The sequence below is a fragment of the Amblyraja radiata genome, chromosome 9, assembly GCF_010909765.2.
Source record: "Amblyraja radiata isolate CabotCenter1 chromosome 9, sAmbRad1.1.pri, whole genome shotgun sequence".
NCBI lineage: Eukaryota > Metazoa > Chordata > Chondrichthyes > Rajiformes > Rajidae > Amblyraja > Amblyraja radiata.
In genome coordinates this window covers 38,356,132-38,376,001 of record NC_045964.1, presented here as the reverse complement: position 1 = coordinate 38,376,001, position 19,870 = coordinate 38,356,132, and the positions used below count along the sequence as shown (strand labels likewise).

Sequence of the window (19,870 nt, the reverse complement as noted above, 5' to 3'; positions counted from 1 at the left end):
TAACTTCCACGTCCCTCTGCCTGCCTTCCGGTCCTCCTGTAGGTGACAGGAAGCCTGAAGGAGGCAGTGGTCAGAGAAGAACACCGGCGTGAGGTCGGTGTGTCTCACCGTGACGGCCTTCGTGGTGAAGACGAAGTCTATCCGGGATCGGGCCAAACCGTCCGATCTCGACCAGGTGAACCGCGGCTGGGACCCGCCTGCAGGGTCGCTGAAGGCGTCGTGCAGCTTTGCGTCTTTTACCGTTTCCATCAGGAACTTGGACGTGCTGTCCAGTCTGTTGTCGGCACTGCCGGATCGTCCAGCCGCATCAATGATGCAGTTGAAGTCACCGGCCAGAACGAGCTGCCGGGACGTGGCCAACAGCACTGGGAGCTGCTGGAGAACGGCCAGCCGCTCGCTCCGCACGGGTGGGGCATACACATTAATCAGCCGGAGCGGAGAACCACGGTACATTACATCCACCACGAGGAGACGCCCCGCAACCACCTCCCTGACCTCAGTGATGGCGAAGTTCCCTCCCCACAGCAAGATCCCCAGGCCAGAAGCACGACAATCATTGCCCCCCGACCACACAGACAGTCCGTGGGGCCACCATCGCGACCACCTCCGATAACAGCGGAGGTGTGGCAACCCGCACTCCTGTAGAAAAGTCACATCTGCCTTGACCTTGGCCAGGTACTGCAAGGCATTAACACATCGCGCAGTGCTCTTCACACTGCGCACGTTTAAGGATGCCAGTTTGAGCTCCATTGTCCTTTAGAGTCCGTTTTCCTGCTCCCTCATGCCCACCGCTTCGGTGAATTGCCTCACCTTTCCTGGGCTCAGATACCCGGCCTCCTCAACGGGTTGGGTTTCCCCTGTGGTAACCCGAGGTGTCGTTGGGGGGGGGCTGCTCGTTTTACCCCCTTCTGGGTGCGCCGCTTCCCCCGTCTCTCGTGGCTGGGGCTCAGTGACAGGCTTACTGCTCCCGGAAACTCGGAGCTGAGGCCCAATGGCCGCTGCACTGCTCCCGGTTGCCCGGAGCTGGGGCCCATCGGCCTCTACGATACTCCCGGTTGCCCGGAGCTGGGGCCCATCAGCCAATACAATGCTCCCGGTTGCCCGGAGCTGGGGCCCAACGGCCACTGCACTGCTCCCGATGCCCTGGGGCTGGAGCCCCTCGACCGCTGCACTGCTCCCGATGCCCTGGGGCTGGAGCCCCTCGACCGCTGTACTGCTCCCGATGCCCTGGGGCTGGAGCTCCTCGATCGTTGCACTGCTCCCGTTGTCCTGGGGCCGGAGCCCCTCGACCGCTGCACTGCTCCCGTTGTCCTGGGGCCGGAGCCCCTCGATCGCTGCACTGCTCCCGATGTCCTGGGGCTGGAGCCCCTCGACCGCTGCACTGCTCTTGGTCTCCTGGTGCAGGTGTACAATCGTCCTGCACTTTCTCCTTTCCGCCCCGGTTTTCTTCTTGTGGGGTTTCCCGTTCGCCTCATCCTCCGACGAGGAGAGGTTTCTCCCTTCTGTCAGGGAGAGAGACCGTTTTTTGGTGGTTTTTTTGGGCTTGCCATCCCTTTCTGGCCTCTGCTCCGTGTGCTGACCCTTCTGGTGTTTTTTGTATTTTACAGTAGTCCAAATTTGCTCTCCCCCCTCCTCCATCGACTCTCCCTCCTGGGCTTGGTGCTGGAGTTCTCCTGGCACTTGGGGGCTCGAGGTGGTTGAGGTGGCTGAGGTGGTTGGGCTGTCCTCATCCCTGTTTCCCCTTTCTGCTGGGGACTTGGCAGTGGTAGTGGGTGTCTCACCTACCCTGGGGGTGCTGGAAGCCGCCCCTCTTGTTGCCTGTGCATATGTGCATGCTCTTTTTGGGCAGGCCCTGTAAAGGTGGCCTCCCTCCCCACACAGGTTACAGTTCTTGCTGGCTTGACAGTCCTTTGTCTCGTGGCCCTCCGTTTTGCAGTTTTTGCAGACCACTGCATTGCATTGGGCCATCACATGTCCAGGCTTATTACATTTTCTGCAAACTCTGGGCTGCCCCACGTAAATTAAATATCCTCGGTTTCCTCCAATTGCGAACACCGATGGAGGGTGGAGGAGAGTTCCTTCCTTGTCCACCCTCAGTTTTACCTTGACCTGCCGCTTGCTCGTCCAAATCCCATGCAGATCCTTCACGTCCACGCTGTTCCCTGCCCCGTCGACGTAGCGAGCAAGGAAGGTGAGGACATCCACTACGGGCACATGTGGGTTAAACATATGGACCGTGATCGTCCTTTCTTTTTGATTTGGGAGGGTGAAGAGTGGCTGCACCTTCAGCAACGACAGCGGAGCTTCATTCCCCTTCTCTTGGAAATCCTTTAACAGTTTTTGCCATCCTGTCGGAAGCACAAATGTAACGTCAAAATAACCGTTACCCGGGAAGTCCTGGAGGCAGTAGATATCCCTGGGCTCGAACTTGCAGGTCTCCAGCAATACCTTCTTTACAAAGGTGTCTCGACTGAAGGGCATCCCCTCACTGAGATCCTTGACACTAATCCTGAGGGTATTGCGGATACCCTGTCCTCTAGTTCCCATTGCAGCTGCCATTGCTACGATTTTTTTAATCGTAATCTGCAGCTCCTGTCCTTAAAGGACCGCCAGGACTGTTCTAATAAGAACAGATCTCTTTCCCTGTTCTAACAAGAACAGACGCTCTTTATTTAGCTCTTTTACTGACTGATAAGAACAGATACTACACTTGATCTTAGCCAAAAGGCCGAGAAGCGATGAGATGCCCAGATTGTGTGAAGGAGGACATTTAAATCAAAATGTGGATGGTTAAATTAAAGTTTAGGAGGGAGGGTAAGGTGATGTCCACTGTTACATTGTTACGTGAAAATATGCACACATTTTAAATTAATTGGGTTTTTTTGTATCTGCATTTATAGATTGTATCCCATGAGAAAAAAGCGCATGATAATTGGGTGAGTTTCAGACATGAAATGCATTGTTGATCATTTAAATTTCTACATCTATTTAAATAATTTTATGCCATGCATGACTGTTGTAAATGGCTTAGTCACGATTTCCTATTTTGAATACTTCAACTGTTACTCCCAGCGCAACCTAGTCAGTGGCTTACCAGGAATGTTTCAGAAGGCATGCATCTGTGCAAGTGTATGATTGCGCATAGAAAAGCTATTCATTAAGTCAATATATTCGTATTAAGAAAATAGTCAACCCCTGGTACAAGTGTAGAGCACTCGGTGTCTTCAACACTGAAAAAAACTGGCATAACCTAATGAAAATGAGAAATCATTGCTCATTGTGAAAACAGAATCAGGCAAAAAAAACAACCACTGAACATCCTGCTAAACTAATTCTGGGAATGTACCATCAATGAATTGCAGCATCAGTCGTCAGAGATTTATCGTTGTAACTTATGTGCAAAATATTTTGAATTGCAGCTCTCGGCTCGTGAAGCTGAACGGGAAATTGGCAATATTAAAAGAGAGAATATTCACTTTCGACAAAAGTAAGTTTCCAACTATTTTCAAATGAGGTCCTTATTTCTTTTGAATTCAGTAACAACCTTTTTGAATATTGAGTATAAAAGAAAATCCCTTAATGTTTTGACATTCCAGCAATATGAAGTTTTTTTAATCAATAGATATATTCGGGTTTGTAGTGTATTTTGGGTACTTGGAACTGACTCAAAAGGACTCTCAGATACAGGAGTAAACTAACAAGCTTCTTTATTGCAGGACGCCACCATGAGTCTCCTCTAGCGCATACGTCCCCTCGCACAAGACATAACATATGCTAATTACATTATATACATTACACTGCTCCCCCTTTAACTTGGAGGCAGGTTACACCATTCACATTATATACATTACACTGCTCCCCCTTTAGCTTGGAGGCGAATAACACCATTTCTAGTACGTTAAATATAATTGATTAACACACAGTTGCAAAATTATATTATTACAGTCATCTTACATTACATCCTCATAACTGTAATAATCATACTAAAACTTAGCACTAATAATGGTTCATTCCACTCATCTTTCTAATCACTCTAGCTCTACCTGTATCTCTGCCTCTTCCCTTTTTAAATATCCTAATGTAATTTGCAGATTTCTTCCTGTTCTTGATATTCTGCTAAAGTTAACATTTCCTCTGTTTCTGTTCCTTATTTGTAGGTGGGATCTGACACACGACTGCAGGTTTTCGTTTTTCAGTCGCTCTCTGTCGCTCAATTTCCTGGCGCTACATATTTATCTGCTCTTGTTGTATAATGACATTCTGCAATGCATAAACATTTGTCCATTGCTCAGTGAAGGAAGCTCCATGCTGGACTATACTGAAGTGTCCTAATCGCAATCTGTCCTGCATACTTTTGTCTCGACCGACAAGCCTCTCTTCTTTAGACTTTTCTGTTAACAGCTTTTTGCTCATCGTCACACATTTATTTAACCGTTCTTTGCAACGTTTAAGCCTTTTTTGCTGTTCGTCTATTTGTCTTCTTAAATCACCTTTCTGGTTATTCATCAAGAAGTAGGATCTATACTGTCTTTGCAATACAGCAGTGGCTTTGATTTGCGCTCTGTATATTTCTCTTACTACATAAGCACGGTAGTGATACTGCACTACAACTGCTGTATAAATCGGTTTGAGGAAGTCTTTCCTATATCGTTTAAGCCTTTTGTATCGTTTCAACCTTTTCTGTTGTGCAACTAATTGTCTCCTTAGGTCTTTCCTATACAAACTCATACGGAGTACTGACTGCACTTTTACAGTAGCTCTCTTTTGCTTAACCACCATGCTCTTGTAGGCAGTTTGAATGGTAATAGTTGCATCCCTCATTGACTGATATTGCACAAACTGGGAATGCCCTATTTTGCATGCTTTGTACCATCTCTGGATCGAAATGACTGCTTGTCGCATAGCTCTGTACCGTACCCTTAATCGGTAACCACGGTATGCAGCTTGCAGAGTGACTACAGCCGCCTTTTGCATCAAGAAATGCTTTCTTGTAATGCACATTCTTATGAATGACTTAATACAGCGTGCTGCCTTGGTTTTCTCTACCAATACTCTGGCTTTGATCCCGCGGTACAAGGCCTGAATACCCACCACTGCTTCTCTCAAACTCTTATACTGTCTCACTTGGACATCTCTTATCTGGCATGCTCTGTATCGTTGCTGTACCGCAATGGCAGACCAGCGTAGTTTCTTAAAATACTGACGCTGTTTATACATCTGATAATAAGTCTGTATGACCTTGACAGATTTATGCATGCCCCGCAGTTGCCTTTGAACAAGCATTCCACGGTAGGCTGCCTGAAGCAGTACAACGCTCTGCGTACCTTCTTGTAAGTTTTGCGATCACTTTCCATTTGAAGGTGTGCCCTATAATGGGTTTGTACTATTATAGCTGCCAATCTCATTGCCTTGTATTGACGGTATACTCTGTGCCTTCTAAATGCTGCTTGTATTACCGTTGCTGCCTTCTGTTTGTTCTGGATTTCTCTCCGTACCTTCATACCCCTGAATGCAGCTTGAATAGCTAGGGTTGCCCTTTGGATGGCAATTTCTCTTTGCCTTTGACTTCTGCCACTTTGCATTTGCCCTTTGTCCCTTAGCACTTGACTTGTGTCCCTTTGCACTTGACTTGTGTCCCTTTGCACTTGACTTGTCCCTTTGCACTTGACCTTTGTCCTTTTGCACTTGACCTTTGTCCTTTTGCACTTGACCTTTGTCCTTTTTCACTTGACCTTTGTCCTTTTGCACTTGACCTTTGTCATTTTGCACTTGACCTTTGTCCTGCATTTGACCTTTGTCCTTTTGCACTTGACCTTGGTCCTTTGAGAGACTCTCTGCCCTCTTTAGTTCAGGTTCCTTGCCTCTGGATACCCTTGGAGGTTTTGGCGAGAAATGAGCCATTAAAGCCTCCTTACACTCCTCATACATTTTATCTGTGGGCTTAAATGGCAGCAGTAACATATGTAAGGTTTGATAACCCTCTCTTCCTAAGCCTAATATGAACCATGCTCTCTTCTTCTCCTCTGCAGCAATATCATTGGAAATGAAACAAGCCTCCAAGACTTTGGTCCATTTCTCAAAATTACACCCATAATCTAATTGGGGCACGTTTCCTACAATTTGAAAATCCATGCTACCTGTTGCTATTCAGGTGCACTATCTTCTTTTCTCTCACTGTGTATTCTGCACTAGACTTAATCCTTCTACACACTAAGAAGTGATCCAGCCCACTGACTATTACTAATTCTTATAATAATAGATTTATACTATTAACCAGCATTTCATGTTAATAGACATTTAGAGCATTTTAACCATATTCCTGCTATGCACACAAATTTACTATTAATAACAGTGACCAATGCATTACATCCAAACAGTCCCGCTTTTACTGTGAAGGAGTAGTGAACAACGCATTACATTCTACAGTCCTGCTTTTACTTTGAAGAATTTCACTGGTCCAGCTTGTCGGCCTATGGACTCCAGTGCCTTCTCGACCTCTCGAGTTGTCCCCACCGGTATTTTTGCTGCTGGCCTCGCCAGACCTCCACTTTTGCTGCTTTTGCTGGCTCCTCCGGGCTTCACCGTTACTTTTGCTGCCGCTGGCTCGCTGCCGACTACTGCTAGTTCCTGCTTTTCTCGCGCGGACCCGCTTCTCCCTCAGCCAGCTCTCTTTCGCGACCGGGCTTTCTCCACTTTCTGCTCACGACCGGGCTGACTCTACTCCCGACCGGGCTGAAGTGCTTGAGCGCTGTCCTGCTTCTCTCGTGCAGACCCACTCTTTGCTCGGGGCCGGACTTACTCTCACGTCCAGGCTTTCCCCCTCGCCCGGTCCGCTTCTCTTGCGCGGCCAGGCCCTCTTTTCTGCTCACGGTCGGGCTGACTCTACTCCCGACCAGGCTTTCTTTCACGACTGGTCCGCTTCTCTCGTGGTCAGTTTTCTTTTACTCTGCCGGTCCGCTTCTCACGCGTGGCCGGGCTTTTTTTTCTCGCTGCTGGTCCGCTTCTCACGTGGCTGGCTTTCTCCCTCGACTGGGCTGACTCTTCTCCCAGCCGGGCTTTTTTTTCTCGCTGCTGGTCCGCTTCTCACGCGGCCGGCTTTCTCCCTCGACAGAGCTGACTCTTCTCCCAGCCGGGCTGACTCCGTTTCGTCGGTGGCTTCACTGGACCTGTCCGTGACCTACCCGATACTAGGCCCTCACTCAACGTCGTTGGCGGCTCCTGGGCCTGGCTGTGGGCTACACAGCCCTGGAAAACGTCCGAAGTCGGTGGCAGCTGCTGGGCCTCTTCTGCCCCTTTTGCCTTGGCTACACAGCCCTAGAAAATGTTCCAGGTAAGTTGGCACCGTCGCTGTCCTGCTGGTTAGGCTTCCAGCTTTCGGCTGCTTTCTTCGGTGACACTTACTTACTGCCCCACTTGTTTTCCTTGCTTCCTGTTCCGACCTTCCGATTTTGCGCCAATCCAAAACCATTTGGCGCCAAATCTTTTGGCTTGGTGCCATTCCACTTTGTTTCCAAACACACCCTTTTTTTTTTCTGACAGTCCTTCTTTCCTTTTCTGTTCTTTTATTGTCTTCGTGCTGTTGTTGTGTGTTTTCGTGTAACAAATCACCTAAAACTTATACAAAGACTATTCAGCTTGAGGAATTTGACAAAAGGAAAACTCAGTCTAAAATGAGTAACAATCCGAAGGACGACATCTTGCCACGTAGACACAACATAGAGATAGCCTTACAAAACTCGCCGACTTGTACAGCTGATGTTTTAAATGCAGTCCCCGGCATAGAGGGATCTGCAGGCCTCTCTTGTCCAGCTCGCAAACAACTGCGACACAACTCCGTATCTATAGTTTAAACTGTTAAACAATCCTACATGTTGCAAAACAGTCCTGTGGGTGAGTTCACAAATCTATCCCATCCTCGTCGCCAATTGTAGTGTATTTTGGGTACTTGGAACTGACTCAAAAGGACTCTCAGATACAGGAGTAAACTGACAAGCTTCTTTATTGCAGGACGCCACCATGAGTCTCCTCTAGCGCATGCGTCCCCTCGCACAAGACATAACATATGCTAATTACATTATATACATTACAGGGTTAAAAAAAAGACACAAAGTGCTGGTGTAACTCAGCAGGTCAGGCAGCATCTCTGGAGAACATGGATAGGTGACATTTTGCATTGGGATCCTTTTACAGAAACACTGAGTTACTCAACACTTTGTACTTTTTTGTAAACCCGGATCTGCAGTTCCTTGGTTCCACAATATGTTAAGGTATGCTGTTTTACAAAAGTTGATGGAAGAGTTGATAAGTACCTAGTGGTTTTGTTTGTAAACAAAATACATATCAATAATTTTTGATGGGCAGATGTTTGGAACAAAAGCCAGAGATTAAAGCAGAACTAAACTAAACAGAAGGTCTGAGTTGACTGCTTGAAGAGTTGCGAATTTCGAAGCCAGAGGAAGAAATGTGGGAGGAGGGACAAATGGGTGCGAGTCCAGGTGGGGCACAGGGGAGGGAGGGGGAGGACCAATAATAGCCAGCATGCCAAAAGCCTTCTCACCAATGTTGGTCAAGTATGGGCAAATAGGACTAGCTTGGGACATGTTAGTTTGCATGGATAATTTATTCCCAAGGCCTGTTTCCTTGCGGTATGACTCTATAACACTATACATATTTATGAGGGGAATTTTCAGGAATAGTAATTTAATAGCTATATTTACACCAGCGTGATAATTAATTAAGTATAGTGATACAGTGTGGAAACAGGCCCTTTGGCCCAACTTGCTCACAATAGCCAACATGTCCGAGCTACACTAGTCCCACCTGCCAGCATTTGGTCCATATCCCTCCAAACCTCTCATGTACCCGTGTAACTGCTTCCCAGCCTCAACTACCTCTCCAGCTTGTTCCATACATCCACCAATCTTTGTGTGAATAAGTTACCCCTCAGATTCCTATTAAATCGTTTCTCCTTCACCTTAAACCTATGTCCTCTGGGCAAGAGACTCTGTGAATCTACCAAGAGACTAGGTGCATCTAGCACGAGACTGTACACCTATAGAATCATAGAACATTTATGATGGGGAGGTGGGAGGTGAGGAGGGTCAATGTATCCAGTTCCAAAATGCTACCCAAACCTAATTCTCTCTTCCCATGATAGCCCTGTAGATTATAGCTCTTCAAGTGCACATCCACGTACAACAAAGGTTTCTGCCTCTGCCACCCTTTCTGGTGATGTTCCAAACCCTAGTCGGTTGATAAAACATTTCTTCATCTCCACTCAAATCTGGGTAACAATTACTTTAGATCTGTGCCCTCGTGTGTTTTGCCCTCGCTGCTAATAGAACATGGTCTTTTTCGGTTTTCTTGACCCCTCAAAATGTTACTACCTCAATTAAATCTGGCCTCTCCTTCGTGGGATGCAAAACACTGCAGTCTGAGACTGGCAAGGCTACTTATCTGAAATTGCTCAGTTCAGTTACAAAGAATATAAATCCAGCATATCCATTCGTCCATCAGAGCTAAAGGTTTTAAAGTCCTTGCAACTTCTTTGTGAAAATGCATATCAGTTAAAAACCAGGCAACATTTATCAAAAACAATTTCATCAATATACCACCCTCTTCTGTTGTTATTTTGTGACCAATCAACATATGAAAAAATAAACTAATAATTAAATGTATAAAATCAAATTAAAATTCTAAAAATGAGAAAATCTGTTATTTAACTTTTTAGAAGTGCCAATAGGCTGTAACGGCAAATACCATTAGCAAAAATGCATAACGTGATTAAAATATTTGAACTCCCTGGGTTCTCGGTGTTTGGATTTTTTCTTCCAGATATTTGGTAGGATGAAGGAAAGTGCATTCAGTTTTTTCCATAGAATTAATTCCACCAGTCCTATTACTAACCTGTAAATTTGTTAATACTTTGTAAAGTACATTAAAGTTAAACTTTTGAGGAAAAAGCATCACTGCATTTGGCCAAAAAATCTTAATACACTAAATATTGAAGAATTGTGCTTGTTTTCTAACCCTTTTCAATTTTGTTGCAGACTTGGTGAATTCTTGATATGTTTCCTGCCTGTGGTAACATTGTATTTTTATTGCTAATCAGCAGCTGATGGAAATCTTTGAATAAGATGCTGCCAAATAAACCTTTGCTGCACAAAATATGTCTGCCAAATTGCTGGAATAGGTTTGCAAGGCAGATTCTGTTTAAACGGAACTTCATGATTTGAAGTTCCTTTCAAGTAACAATTGAGGAAAGCACAAGAGAAAAGCTTGGTGGATAGCAATCCAAAATTTATATTTATACACAGAAACATGCCATAAGACCCAGTTGGCCAGTGCTTCACTCAAGGTTCCCTCTTTCTCCGTATTAATCAGCATATGCATTCCCCTCTTTTCCATGTACTTAGTTTTCTTTCAAAAACATTTACATTGTTCGCTTCCATTACGTTCCACTTTGTAATCATTCCTTGAGAAAAATGTTTAATTTTTTTTATTGAATTTGTGATACTGGTGATCGATCGACTCCTTTAATGTATGCAAATTAATGAGTGCACACTAGAATTCACCTCCCCCCCCCCCCCCCCCCCCCCCCCCTCCCATCCCTTGTAAATCAGGGAGGGATTAGGTTTCCAGCAGAACAGGATCATTTTGGGTGACAGAGTATGTATTATCTTTACAGGATAACTGAAGCTGAATTCAAAATCGATATTGTTTTGAAGGATCCCCTTGTAATTGACGTGTCTGGAAGGCCAGGGTTAAGTGCTTCAACATTTGTCCCACCATACAGAGGTACTGCAGTCCCTTTTGGTCCTTTCTGGCTTTGCATTGTAACACAATAAATGTCCATGCATTTAAGAGCATTAGCATGGGGTTTGGTAGGTACAGTTCCCTTAGTTGCATATTATTGAAACTTCAATTATTTAAGAACGACCCGAGCAGTTCTTTGCATTGATTAGTACGATAGTTTTGATTGTTTTGAAAGGTTGTTTTGATTTTCAAAAATGAGAGCTGTTTTGTGATTTATTTATTTTTGCTTCATAATTGCAGGAGGAAGTTCACCATATGGCCCTTCTCCAGTGGGTCGACCTGGCGCTGATCCCATGGGTTTTCTGTCACCTCCATTATTAGATGGACCATTAAGGTTTTCGCCTTTGTTTCCTGGGAAACCAGACTCTAAAAGTAAAGTATTTAGCATCATAGTCTGTGGGAAATGTATTACAGTCTAGCAAAGCCAGTCAGAGTAGCAGTCATAGTCATATGGCAGGGATACAGAATCTTCGGCCCAACTTTTTTGCCAGTGCCAACGAAGGTGCCTCGTCTACACTAGTCCTATTTGCCCATGTTTGACCCATATCCATCTAACCTTTTCCTGTCCATGTACCTATCCAAATATCTTTTAAATATTGTTATAGTGCCTGCCTCAACTGCCAGAGGAGTTTGTTCCATATACACACCACACTTTATGTGAAATGCATCATTTAAATCACGATTTAAAAAAACCCTTGCCAGGTGTGAATTTTTAGTTACGATAAAAGATTGGCTAAGCTGGTGTTTCAAGCCATTTGCAGCCCAGTCATTCCTCCTCCTCTCCGCTCCCATTGGGCAGAAAATAGAGAAGCTTGAAAGTGTGCACCACGAACAGCTTCTTCCCCTCAATTAACAGATTTTTGAACGGCCCTTCCATGAGCTCGGGTGCTGTTTAGCTCTACCTCATTACAGACATTAAACTTTGTTTCTGGAACTGTTACACTACAATACCATATAACCATATAACAATTACAGCACGGAAACAGGCCATCTCGGCCCTACAAGTCCGTGCCGAACAATTTTTTTCCCTTAGTCCCACCTGCCTGCACTCATACCATAACCCTCCATTCCCTTCTCATCCATATGCCTATCCAATTTATTCTTAAATGATACCAACGAACCTGCCGCCACCACTTCCACTGGAAGCTCATTCCACACCGCTACCACTCTCTGAGTAAAGAAGTTCCCCCTCATGTTACCCCTAAACTTCTGTCCCTTAATTCTGAAGTCATGTCCTCTGAGTCCTCTGAGAACTATATTCTGCATATTTCTTCCCCTTTGCTCGATCCATTGTACATGAGTTTGAGTTGATTATATTTATGTACAGCATTAGCTGATCTGATTGGTTAGCAAGCACAAGAAAGGTTTTCAGTACACGTGACAATAATAAATCTAAACCTTGGTGTATCATGTGTCTACAGCGAGAGGTCCATCAGTTCAGCTAGATCACACCGCCAATGAATCTACAGATTCAGTTTCTGACCGATTGTCTGATCACCATGGCCCACAGTCAGATAGTGGTTCACTTTCTCCTGTATGGGAAAGAGATCGGAAGCTGTTCAGAACGCCGCCAGGTATGAAAGGAACCCTATAAAATATTCCACTATACAACTTATAGTGGGTGTTTAAGTTATGTGAATGAGTTTACTTGAATAAATAATTGTAAACTTGTACAATTGTAAACTTATAATTTTAAATATTAAATACTGATAGTCTTGCGAATACTTTAAGTAAATTAAGATTTTAAGGAAACATTTGATGTACTTTGTATGCTTTTCACAATGCTGTTATGTGCTCTAAATATACAATAGAATAGCCTATAACTAATTCCCTGTCCACAATGATTTTAGCAAAATAAAATTGGGGAAAATTAACAAGGTTCTCACGTTTTCAAAATATGCAGAGAAAACGGGATAGACCATTTGGTTCTTAGAATCATTCAGTACAATCATGGCCGTTACTGTGTAAACTTCATATTCTTCCCTTTGTGTCTAAAACCAGTCCACCTTCTAAAATACATGCAGCAACATGGCCTCCATAACATTTTGTGCTCGAGGTTTTCACTGAAGAGATTTCTCCTCATCTCAATCCTAGTGCCATGCCACATATACTGAGACTGCCTGATCCATGCATCTAACAAGTCACACCACCCCACATTCCCATCCATTCTGCATCCAACCTATCAGATCCTATCAGTATTTTGAGCGAAAATGAGTTCCCTCATTTTTCTAAACATCAGTGAATACGGTCTTTATCAATGTAATCATTCCTCGTACTACAGTCTCCGCATCTCAGACTAGCAAGTATCTACTTTCTCATATAATGAGACCCAGTTGGGAGATAATACTCCAGATGTGCTCTCATCAAGGCTGTATAAAATTGTAGTCAGACTTTCTTGTTCCTGTACTTTTCCCCTGAGATGATAATCATTATCTAACCAGCTATCTATTATCCAATGTTAAATCATTGATTTCTCTCAATCACTGTTCATAACTGTAATGAGTCGAGTCAAACACATATCAAAATACAACACATGTTTATTAAATCTGCTTACAACATCGATCTGCAGGACATTACAGTTCCTAGCAGCTACTCAAAACTGAATGGCGTAAGCAAGCTCTTGTTAATATTAAAATGCATATTAGGCGGAGCCACTACTAACAACCACTACAATTGGCTGGTAGGAAATAACCAATCTACATGTTTCCTTGTAGAAACAAAAGAAAGCAATGGTACATAGGAACAGGGTGGCTAAGCAACATATAGGTGGCGGAACGTCAATAACGCATATGGGGAACTTTGTATAGTTACATAAAGTGTCGGCGCTGCCCAAGCAGCTGCGGCTCACCTGCAGTCCGTCTGTCTTTTTGTGTATGTGTGGGGGGGGTGGGAGAAACTGTTTTTAGTCTCCTCCTTCGGGGGGATGCGACCTTTTCTTGTCATATCCCCCGTCTCCGTCTCCTTCTGCGCTGAGGCCTAATGGCGGAGCTGGCGGCCTCCAACTGGGACCGACCTCGGGGCTCCGGAGGCAGAGCCAGGATTTTCCAACGCGAGGCTGGCCGACTTCGGGGCTGTGGTGGCGGCGACCCGACTTCGGAGGCTCGGCCGCGGGTCCAGTGGACTCTGCCGCGGGCCCAGTGGAAGACATCGTCGGGAACTCGCAGGTCCCAGGTTGGTAACCGGTTCTCCGGAGCACCCGCAACGACAGCTTTGTCCCCTGGACTGGAGGGTGGCAGCTTCGAACACCCCGGCCCGCGGAGTTTGAACCAGCCCATTCGCGGAGCTCAGATGTGGCCGCTGGACTTACCATCACCCGGCGGGGTCCCAACATCGGAAGCCTGGATCGCCTCAACGCAGGGGGAGAACAAGGAAGAGACAAGGACTTTAAGACTTTTGACTTCCATCACAGTGAGGAGGTGCCTGGTAGACTCACTGTGGTGGATGTTAAACTGTATTAAGTGTGTGTTTTGTTATTTTATTCTATGTTGTGACTGCAAGGTATACAATTTCGTTCAGACTGAAATGTCTGAATGACAATAAAGGATACTTTACTTTACTTGAAATCACCGTATCTAATGAGTGGCTTGCTAACCCGTCCGGCACATGTGCGGTACGAATCCGCCTCGCCTCCTTTCACCAGAGAAGATACCGGGGAGGGAATGGGGGATGTGACCGGGGACCTGACGGGGCGGGGAGGTGGTGAGATAGGCGAGCTAGTCATCGAGCGTCGCGGGGAGGCCGCAGTGGAAACGGTCGCTGATAGTGGAGCAGCATGACCGGCAGTGGGAGGGTATACAAAACGCAAGACATCTGGATATGGAGTCGCAGGACGCGGTTCCTTCACTGGAAGGATATGTTGACGGTTGGGTCTGTAAATGGCTCCGTCCACTTCAACTAGATAAGAGAGCGGTTCTTTGGCAGGGCCGTAGATGTGACCCAGACGGCCATAGCCCTTGTTGGTCTGGAGGCAGAACCACCTGTCCATTGGCGAGAGGTTTAAGTGGCTTACTGGATTTGTCAAAAATATGTTTCTGTGTATCGCGTTTGAATTGTAGTTATTTCTGGACTGCAGGCAGAGAACGAACTTGTGGCTGCAAAAGCTGCTGGGACCCAGGCAGGGGAGCACGGGTTTGGCGAGACATCATTTGTTGGGCTGGGGAACCCAGTATGGGATCCCTTGCAATGTTCCTTAAGTTGAGCAGGTCTAGGTATACGTCCGATTTTGCAAGGTATGAACGCTCCATTAGTTGTTTTGCGCTTCGGACAGCGCGTTCGGTGAGTCCGTTGGACTGCGGGAACTTTGGGCTGCTGGTAATATGTCGGAACTCCCATAGTTTTGCAAAGTTTTTGAAAGGCTGGCTGGTGAACTGCCTGCCGTTGTCGGACAGAAGACGTGCAGAGGATCCGTGCACGGAGAAGTGATGCTGCAACTTCTCGATAACCGCTTCAGATGTAATGGTTTGGAGTAAATCGATGTCGAACCAACCCGAATAAGAGTCAACAAGAACCAGATAATGTTTCCCATGACATTCGAATATATCAGTGGCTAACGTGGACCATGGGAGGGGAGGAACCGGGTGCGGCAGTAAGGACTGCTTCTGCTGATGTGGCGTCAGGCTTTTGCAGACGGCACAAACTTCTGTTATGTCACGGATGAACTTGGTCATACCAGGCCAGTAAAACATGCTTTGTGCCCGTTGTAGGGTTGCCTCCACACCGGGGTGGCCCCTGTGGACGGCGTAGAAGTACTTGTCCCAGAGGACAGCTGGGCCAATTGCCTTGTGGCCCTTAACTGTAATCCCGTCCTGCATCACCAGTTTGTCGTGAACCAGGAAGTTTGGGCGGATTGCGAGCAGGGTGTTGTGTTGTTTATCCTGCCAGCCACGCCGGATGACTGCGGACAGCAATTGTAAAGTCTTGTCAGCAGCCGTGTGTTCTGCAAGGCTATTCAAGCAATCAGTAGGAACATACGAAACCTTCATTATTGAGAACTGGTCCTGTTCGAAGAGTTGTTCGTTGGTTTTGCGTGGGGCTCTTGATAGTGTGTCAGCTATGTGCATGTCCTTGCCTTTCTTACAGACAATGTTGAAATCAAACCGCTGCAGCTGCATCATTCGTTGTAGGCGGGCTGGGGCAGCGTGGATGGGTTTATTCAAAATAGTGACCAGCAGCTTGTGGTCTGTTTCTAATCACAGTCCTTGAAATAAAGTCCTTGAATTTTGTGCAGGCGAAAACCACTGCGAGCAATTCTTTTTCGATCTGGGCGTAACGTTCAGTGTCAGTTAGTGTGCGAGAGGCGTAAGAAACAGGCTTGCACTCGCCATCGGTAGTGGTCTGCAGGCAAGCAGCACCAAGTCCGTACTGGAACGCATCGCAGGTGAGCGTTACTGGTAACTCCAAAGCAAAGTGGGCAAGAGTAGGTGTGCTAGCCAACTACAATTTGAGAGTGTCAAAAGCTCTTTGGTGCTGCGGATACCAGGACCATGCAGCGTCCTTGTGTGTCAGATCTCGCAGGGGGGCAGATATGTCGCTGAGGTTGGGAATAAATTTCCCCAGGTAGTTGACCATTCCAAGGAACCTTTGTGCACTCGCAACGTCAGTAGGAACCGGCATTTTGTTGATAGCTGCAGTTTTTGATGGGTCTGGTCTGAGACCATCACTTGTGAAAACATGTCTGACGTAGGTAACTTCTGGGACTCGAAACATGCACTTCAGGGGATTGAGTTGAGCTGAATGTCTTTGGCACAGTCTAGTACTTTCTACAGATTGGCGTCATGTTCAGCCAGGTTGTGTCCGTAGACGAGAATGTCATCAACAATGATGGCGCATGGATACTCAGCAAACAATTGTTCTATCGTATGCTGGAAAACTTCGCTGGCGGAGTTGATGCCAAAGGGCATTCTCAGAAATTTGTATCGGCCGAAGGGGGTGCCGAATGTAGTAAGATTGGACGAATCTGGGTCCAGTGGAATCTGCCAAAACGAGCTTATGGAATCCAGAACGGAGAACACTGATGTATTGCCTATTTGAGCAGCCTACTTCCTCTACTGTTCGCATAGGATAGTGCTGGCTTCTGATAGCAGTGTTAAGATCTCTGGGGTTTGCAGATACAGATCTCCTTGGGTTTTTTTTTTCCTTTACGACCACCATGGTGGAAACATAGTCAGATGGATCTGTAACTTCAGCAATAACACCCATGGAGACCATCCGCTTGAGTTAATTGTGTACTCTGTCACGCATGGCATGTGGAAACACTATGTGGTGCGCGGACCACAGGAATGACGTTGGGATCAACAACAATGTGGTATTTGAGGGGCAACTTGCCAAGGTCATCGTTAATCTGTTCTTTGTATTGAGAGAGTACTTGCTGAGTGGGTCCGTCAGCGAGAAGGAGTTGATGGACAGCGCGGCCAAAGTATACCAGGCCTAGGTCGTGGCATGCATTGATACCGAGCATGGTCTCTGAATCCCCCTTGACGATATAAAACTTTAACGTATGGGGCTGCTTGTCTATGGTGCACTTTAAATTAGTTAGTCCAAGTGGGTGTAGAACATCTCCCCCATAGACCCGAAGCGTGGCCGAGACCTTTTCAATACGCTCAGCATTACGAATTTTTTTAAACTCTGATAACGAGATGGCATTGCATTTTGCGCCCGTATCAACCTTAGCGATCAATGGTCTGTTATTCACAAATATGGTTACCTCAGGGTCAAGTTGCTCGTTAGATGAAGGGAGGAGAGAGTGAATGGCAGAGCTGGTATCTGTACTTTTAGAGAGCTGAACGGGGAATGGCAAGCCAGGCTCTTGGAATTCCTGGGGGGGGGGAGAGAGAGGATGTGCTGAGAGGGGAGGGGGAGAGGTGGGGAGCAGGGAGGGGGTTTAGGGGAGGAAAGGTGGGGGAGGGGGGGAGAGAGAGAGAGAGGGGGAGGGGGGAGAGAGAGAGAGGGGGAGGGGGGGGGGAGAGGAGAGGGGGAGAGAGGAGAGGGGGGGAGGAGGGGGTAGAGGAGAGGGGAGGAGAGAGGAGAGGGGTGGGGGAGAGGAGAGGTGGGGAGCAGGGAGGGGGTTTAGGGGAGGAAAGGTGGGGGAGGGGAGGGGGGAGAGAGAGAGGGGGAGGGGAGAGGAGAGGAGAGGGAGGAGAGGAGAGGAGAGGGGAGGAGGGGGGGGGGAGGAGAGGAGGGGGGGAGAGGAGAGGGGGGGAGAGGAGGGGAGGAGAGGGTGGGGAGAGGAGGGGGAGAGGAGGGGGGTGGGGGTGAGGAGAGGGGGGAGGAGTGGGGGGGGGAGAGGAGAGGGGGGGTGGGGGAGAGGAGAGGGGAGGGGGGTGGGGAGAGGAGAGGGGGGTGGGGGAGAGGAGAGGGGGGGAGAGGGGAAGAGGAGAGGAGAGGAGAGGAGGGGAGAACCTAAAAAAACATTTTAGAACCAAAAAAGACACATTCTGCAAGCATTGTAGAACCAAAAGAGACATTTTTGCAAACATTTTTGATACCAATAAACACTTTTTGCAAACATTTTAGAACCAATAGACACATTCTGCAAGCGTTTTAGAACCACTAAGGACACTTACATTTGAGTGGACATGTGTTCAGTGTTATTCACAGCTCAGAGAAACGTGACCCTCTGCCTTCCTCCAGCTTGCAGACACTGATTGAGGCACACCACTTCCTGGTTTTATAGTCCCTCCCCCCTGCCGCCAGCAGGGGCAGCAGAGAGAATGGGGAATTTTGTAAAATCATTAATATCTCTGTCATTTTTCATCGACGGGAAAAATCCTCGGCACACTTACGGCGGAGAGGGGCTCTGAGCAAGGTGGCCAGAAATGACGGCCGTAGGTGTCGGCGTTCTCTCGGAAATCGCAGCACAGATGGCCAAAACCGGTCAAGAACAGACTTTTAATAATATAGATATGTGGTGTTTATAACCTCAAACATTGCAGAAGGGAAATACAAAAAATATAATTAATAAAGCTATAACTTAATTTTAAATGATCTATGACAGATTTATAATTTATTTTCACCTCTCCCCAGCTTTGATTTGTGCAGATGGACACCCCAAACAGGAAAACAGCATGCAATCTTCAAATTCTGCTTCGGAGAGTCAAGACCAAGTAAGTGTACTCGGTCTGTCATAGAGCCAGGATGTTTAGGCTGTAAAACACTCTGAAATAGGCAGTCAAAAGGCATAATAAAATTACAAAAATGCACGAAAAATGCATTTATTGACAAAAAAAAGGCATGCAATTCCACCACCAAAATATGGCTAAAAATGATAACATAGTTATACTACATTAAATGACCAAAGTTGCCTGGTTGCACATAATTACTAACATTTTTTGTCAAATTATCTGGTGTTGAACTATGCTGTTCGTCAGACAAAATATGCTTCAGTTGTGAAAAACCTATTTTTACCCCAGCTGAGGTCACTGGTGCATACCGGAAACAAGCTATATTCATGTCGATATCTTGTGCATCACAACTACCTTAGAGAACTTTAGCTATGTTTTGTATTTCTTCAAGATCTTTGTTAGCTAACATCACTCTCACATTTTCTTTGTATATCTTTACCTACATCGCCAGTTACTTTGTTGAAAATCTGCAAGTTGTTCACTAATGTTTCACTACGTTTCTCAAGGGAAGTGATACCTTGTGGGAACTTTGCAAAATTGGAAGCAATAAACACAAGATTGCGGTGGAGGGACTTTTTCAAAATTTGCAGCATACTAGAGTACAGCAGAGAGCCATGTACCCCACCTAGTCAAAACAGGCTGAGGAGGTAGGGGAATCTCGGGTGCCATTTCCTTGAACAACTGCACACGTGACGGTGCTTTAAGGAAGATTTTCTTGACATTGGAAACTAGGCAATCGACATTTCGAAACAAACTATGTATGTGCTTGGCAATTCTATGAAGTCCTTGAGCTAAGCATGTCAAATGCAACATTTTGGAAAATAAAACTTTAAGAGCACGAGTAGCTTTCTTCATGTACAGAGCTTCATCAGTCACAAACAGAAGAACGTTCTCGTGTTTTATGCCTTCTGGACAAAGTAGAGCAAGTGAAGTTG

The 19,870-nt window shown here is 46.2% G+C and overlaps 1 protein-coding gene and 1 non-coding gene across 8 annotated transcripts in view; one reads left to right on the top strand and one right to left on the bottom strand.

Annotated features, from left to right (window-relative positions):
- Nucleotides 1-19,870, top strand: part of mia2 (MIA SH3 domain ER export factor 2) — a 77,302-nt gene that overhangs the window by 49,834 nt on the left and 7,598 nt on the right. For 5 of the 7 annotated variants that reach the window (XM_033027156.1, XM_033027160.1, XM_033027157.1 and 2 more), the window contains 6 exons: nucleotides 2,901-2,936; nucleotides 3,420-3,487; nucleotides 10,688-10,797; nucleotides 11,056-11,187; nucleotides 12,237-12,389; nucleotides 18,838-18,917. In XM_033027156.1, coding sequence (XP_032883047.1) covers nucleotides 2,901-2,936; nucleotides 3,420-3,487; nucleotides 10,688-10,797; nucleotides 11,056-11,187; nucleotides 12,237-12,389; nucleotides 18,838-18,917 — 579 coding nt within the window. Of the gene's footprint in view, nucleotides 1-2,900; nucleotides 2,937-3,419; nucleotides 3,488-10,687; nucleotides 10,798-11,055; nucleotides 11,188-12,236; nucleotides 12,390-18,837; nucleotides 18,922-19,870 lie in introns of all 7 variants that reach the window. The other 2 variants (XR_004413092.1, XR_004413093.1) reach the window with 2 other exon arrangements.
- LOC116977365 lies at nucleotides 2,545-2,740 on the bottom strand. Its single transcript, XR_004413210.1, has one exon. It is a non-coding gene; the product is annotated as a U2 spliceosomal RNA (small nuclear RNA).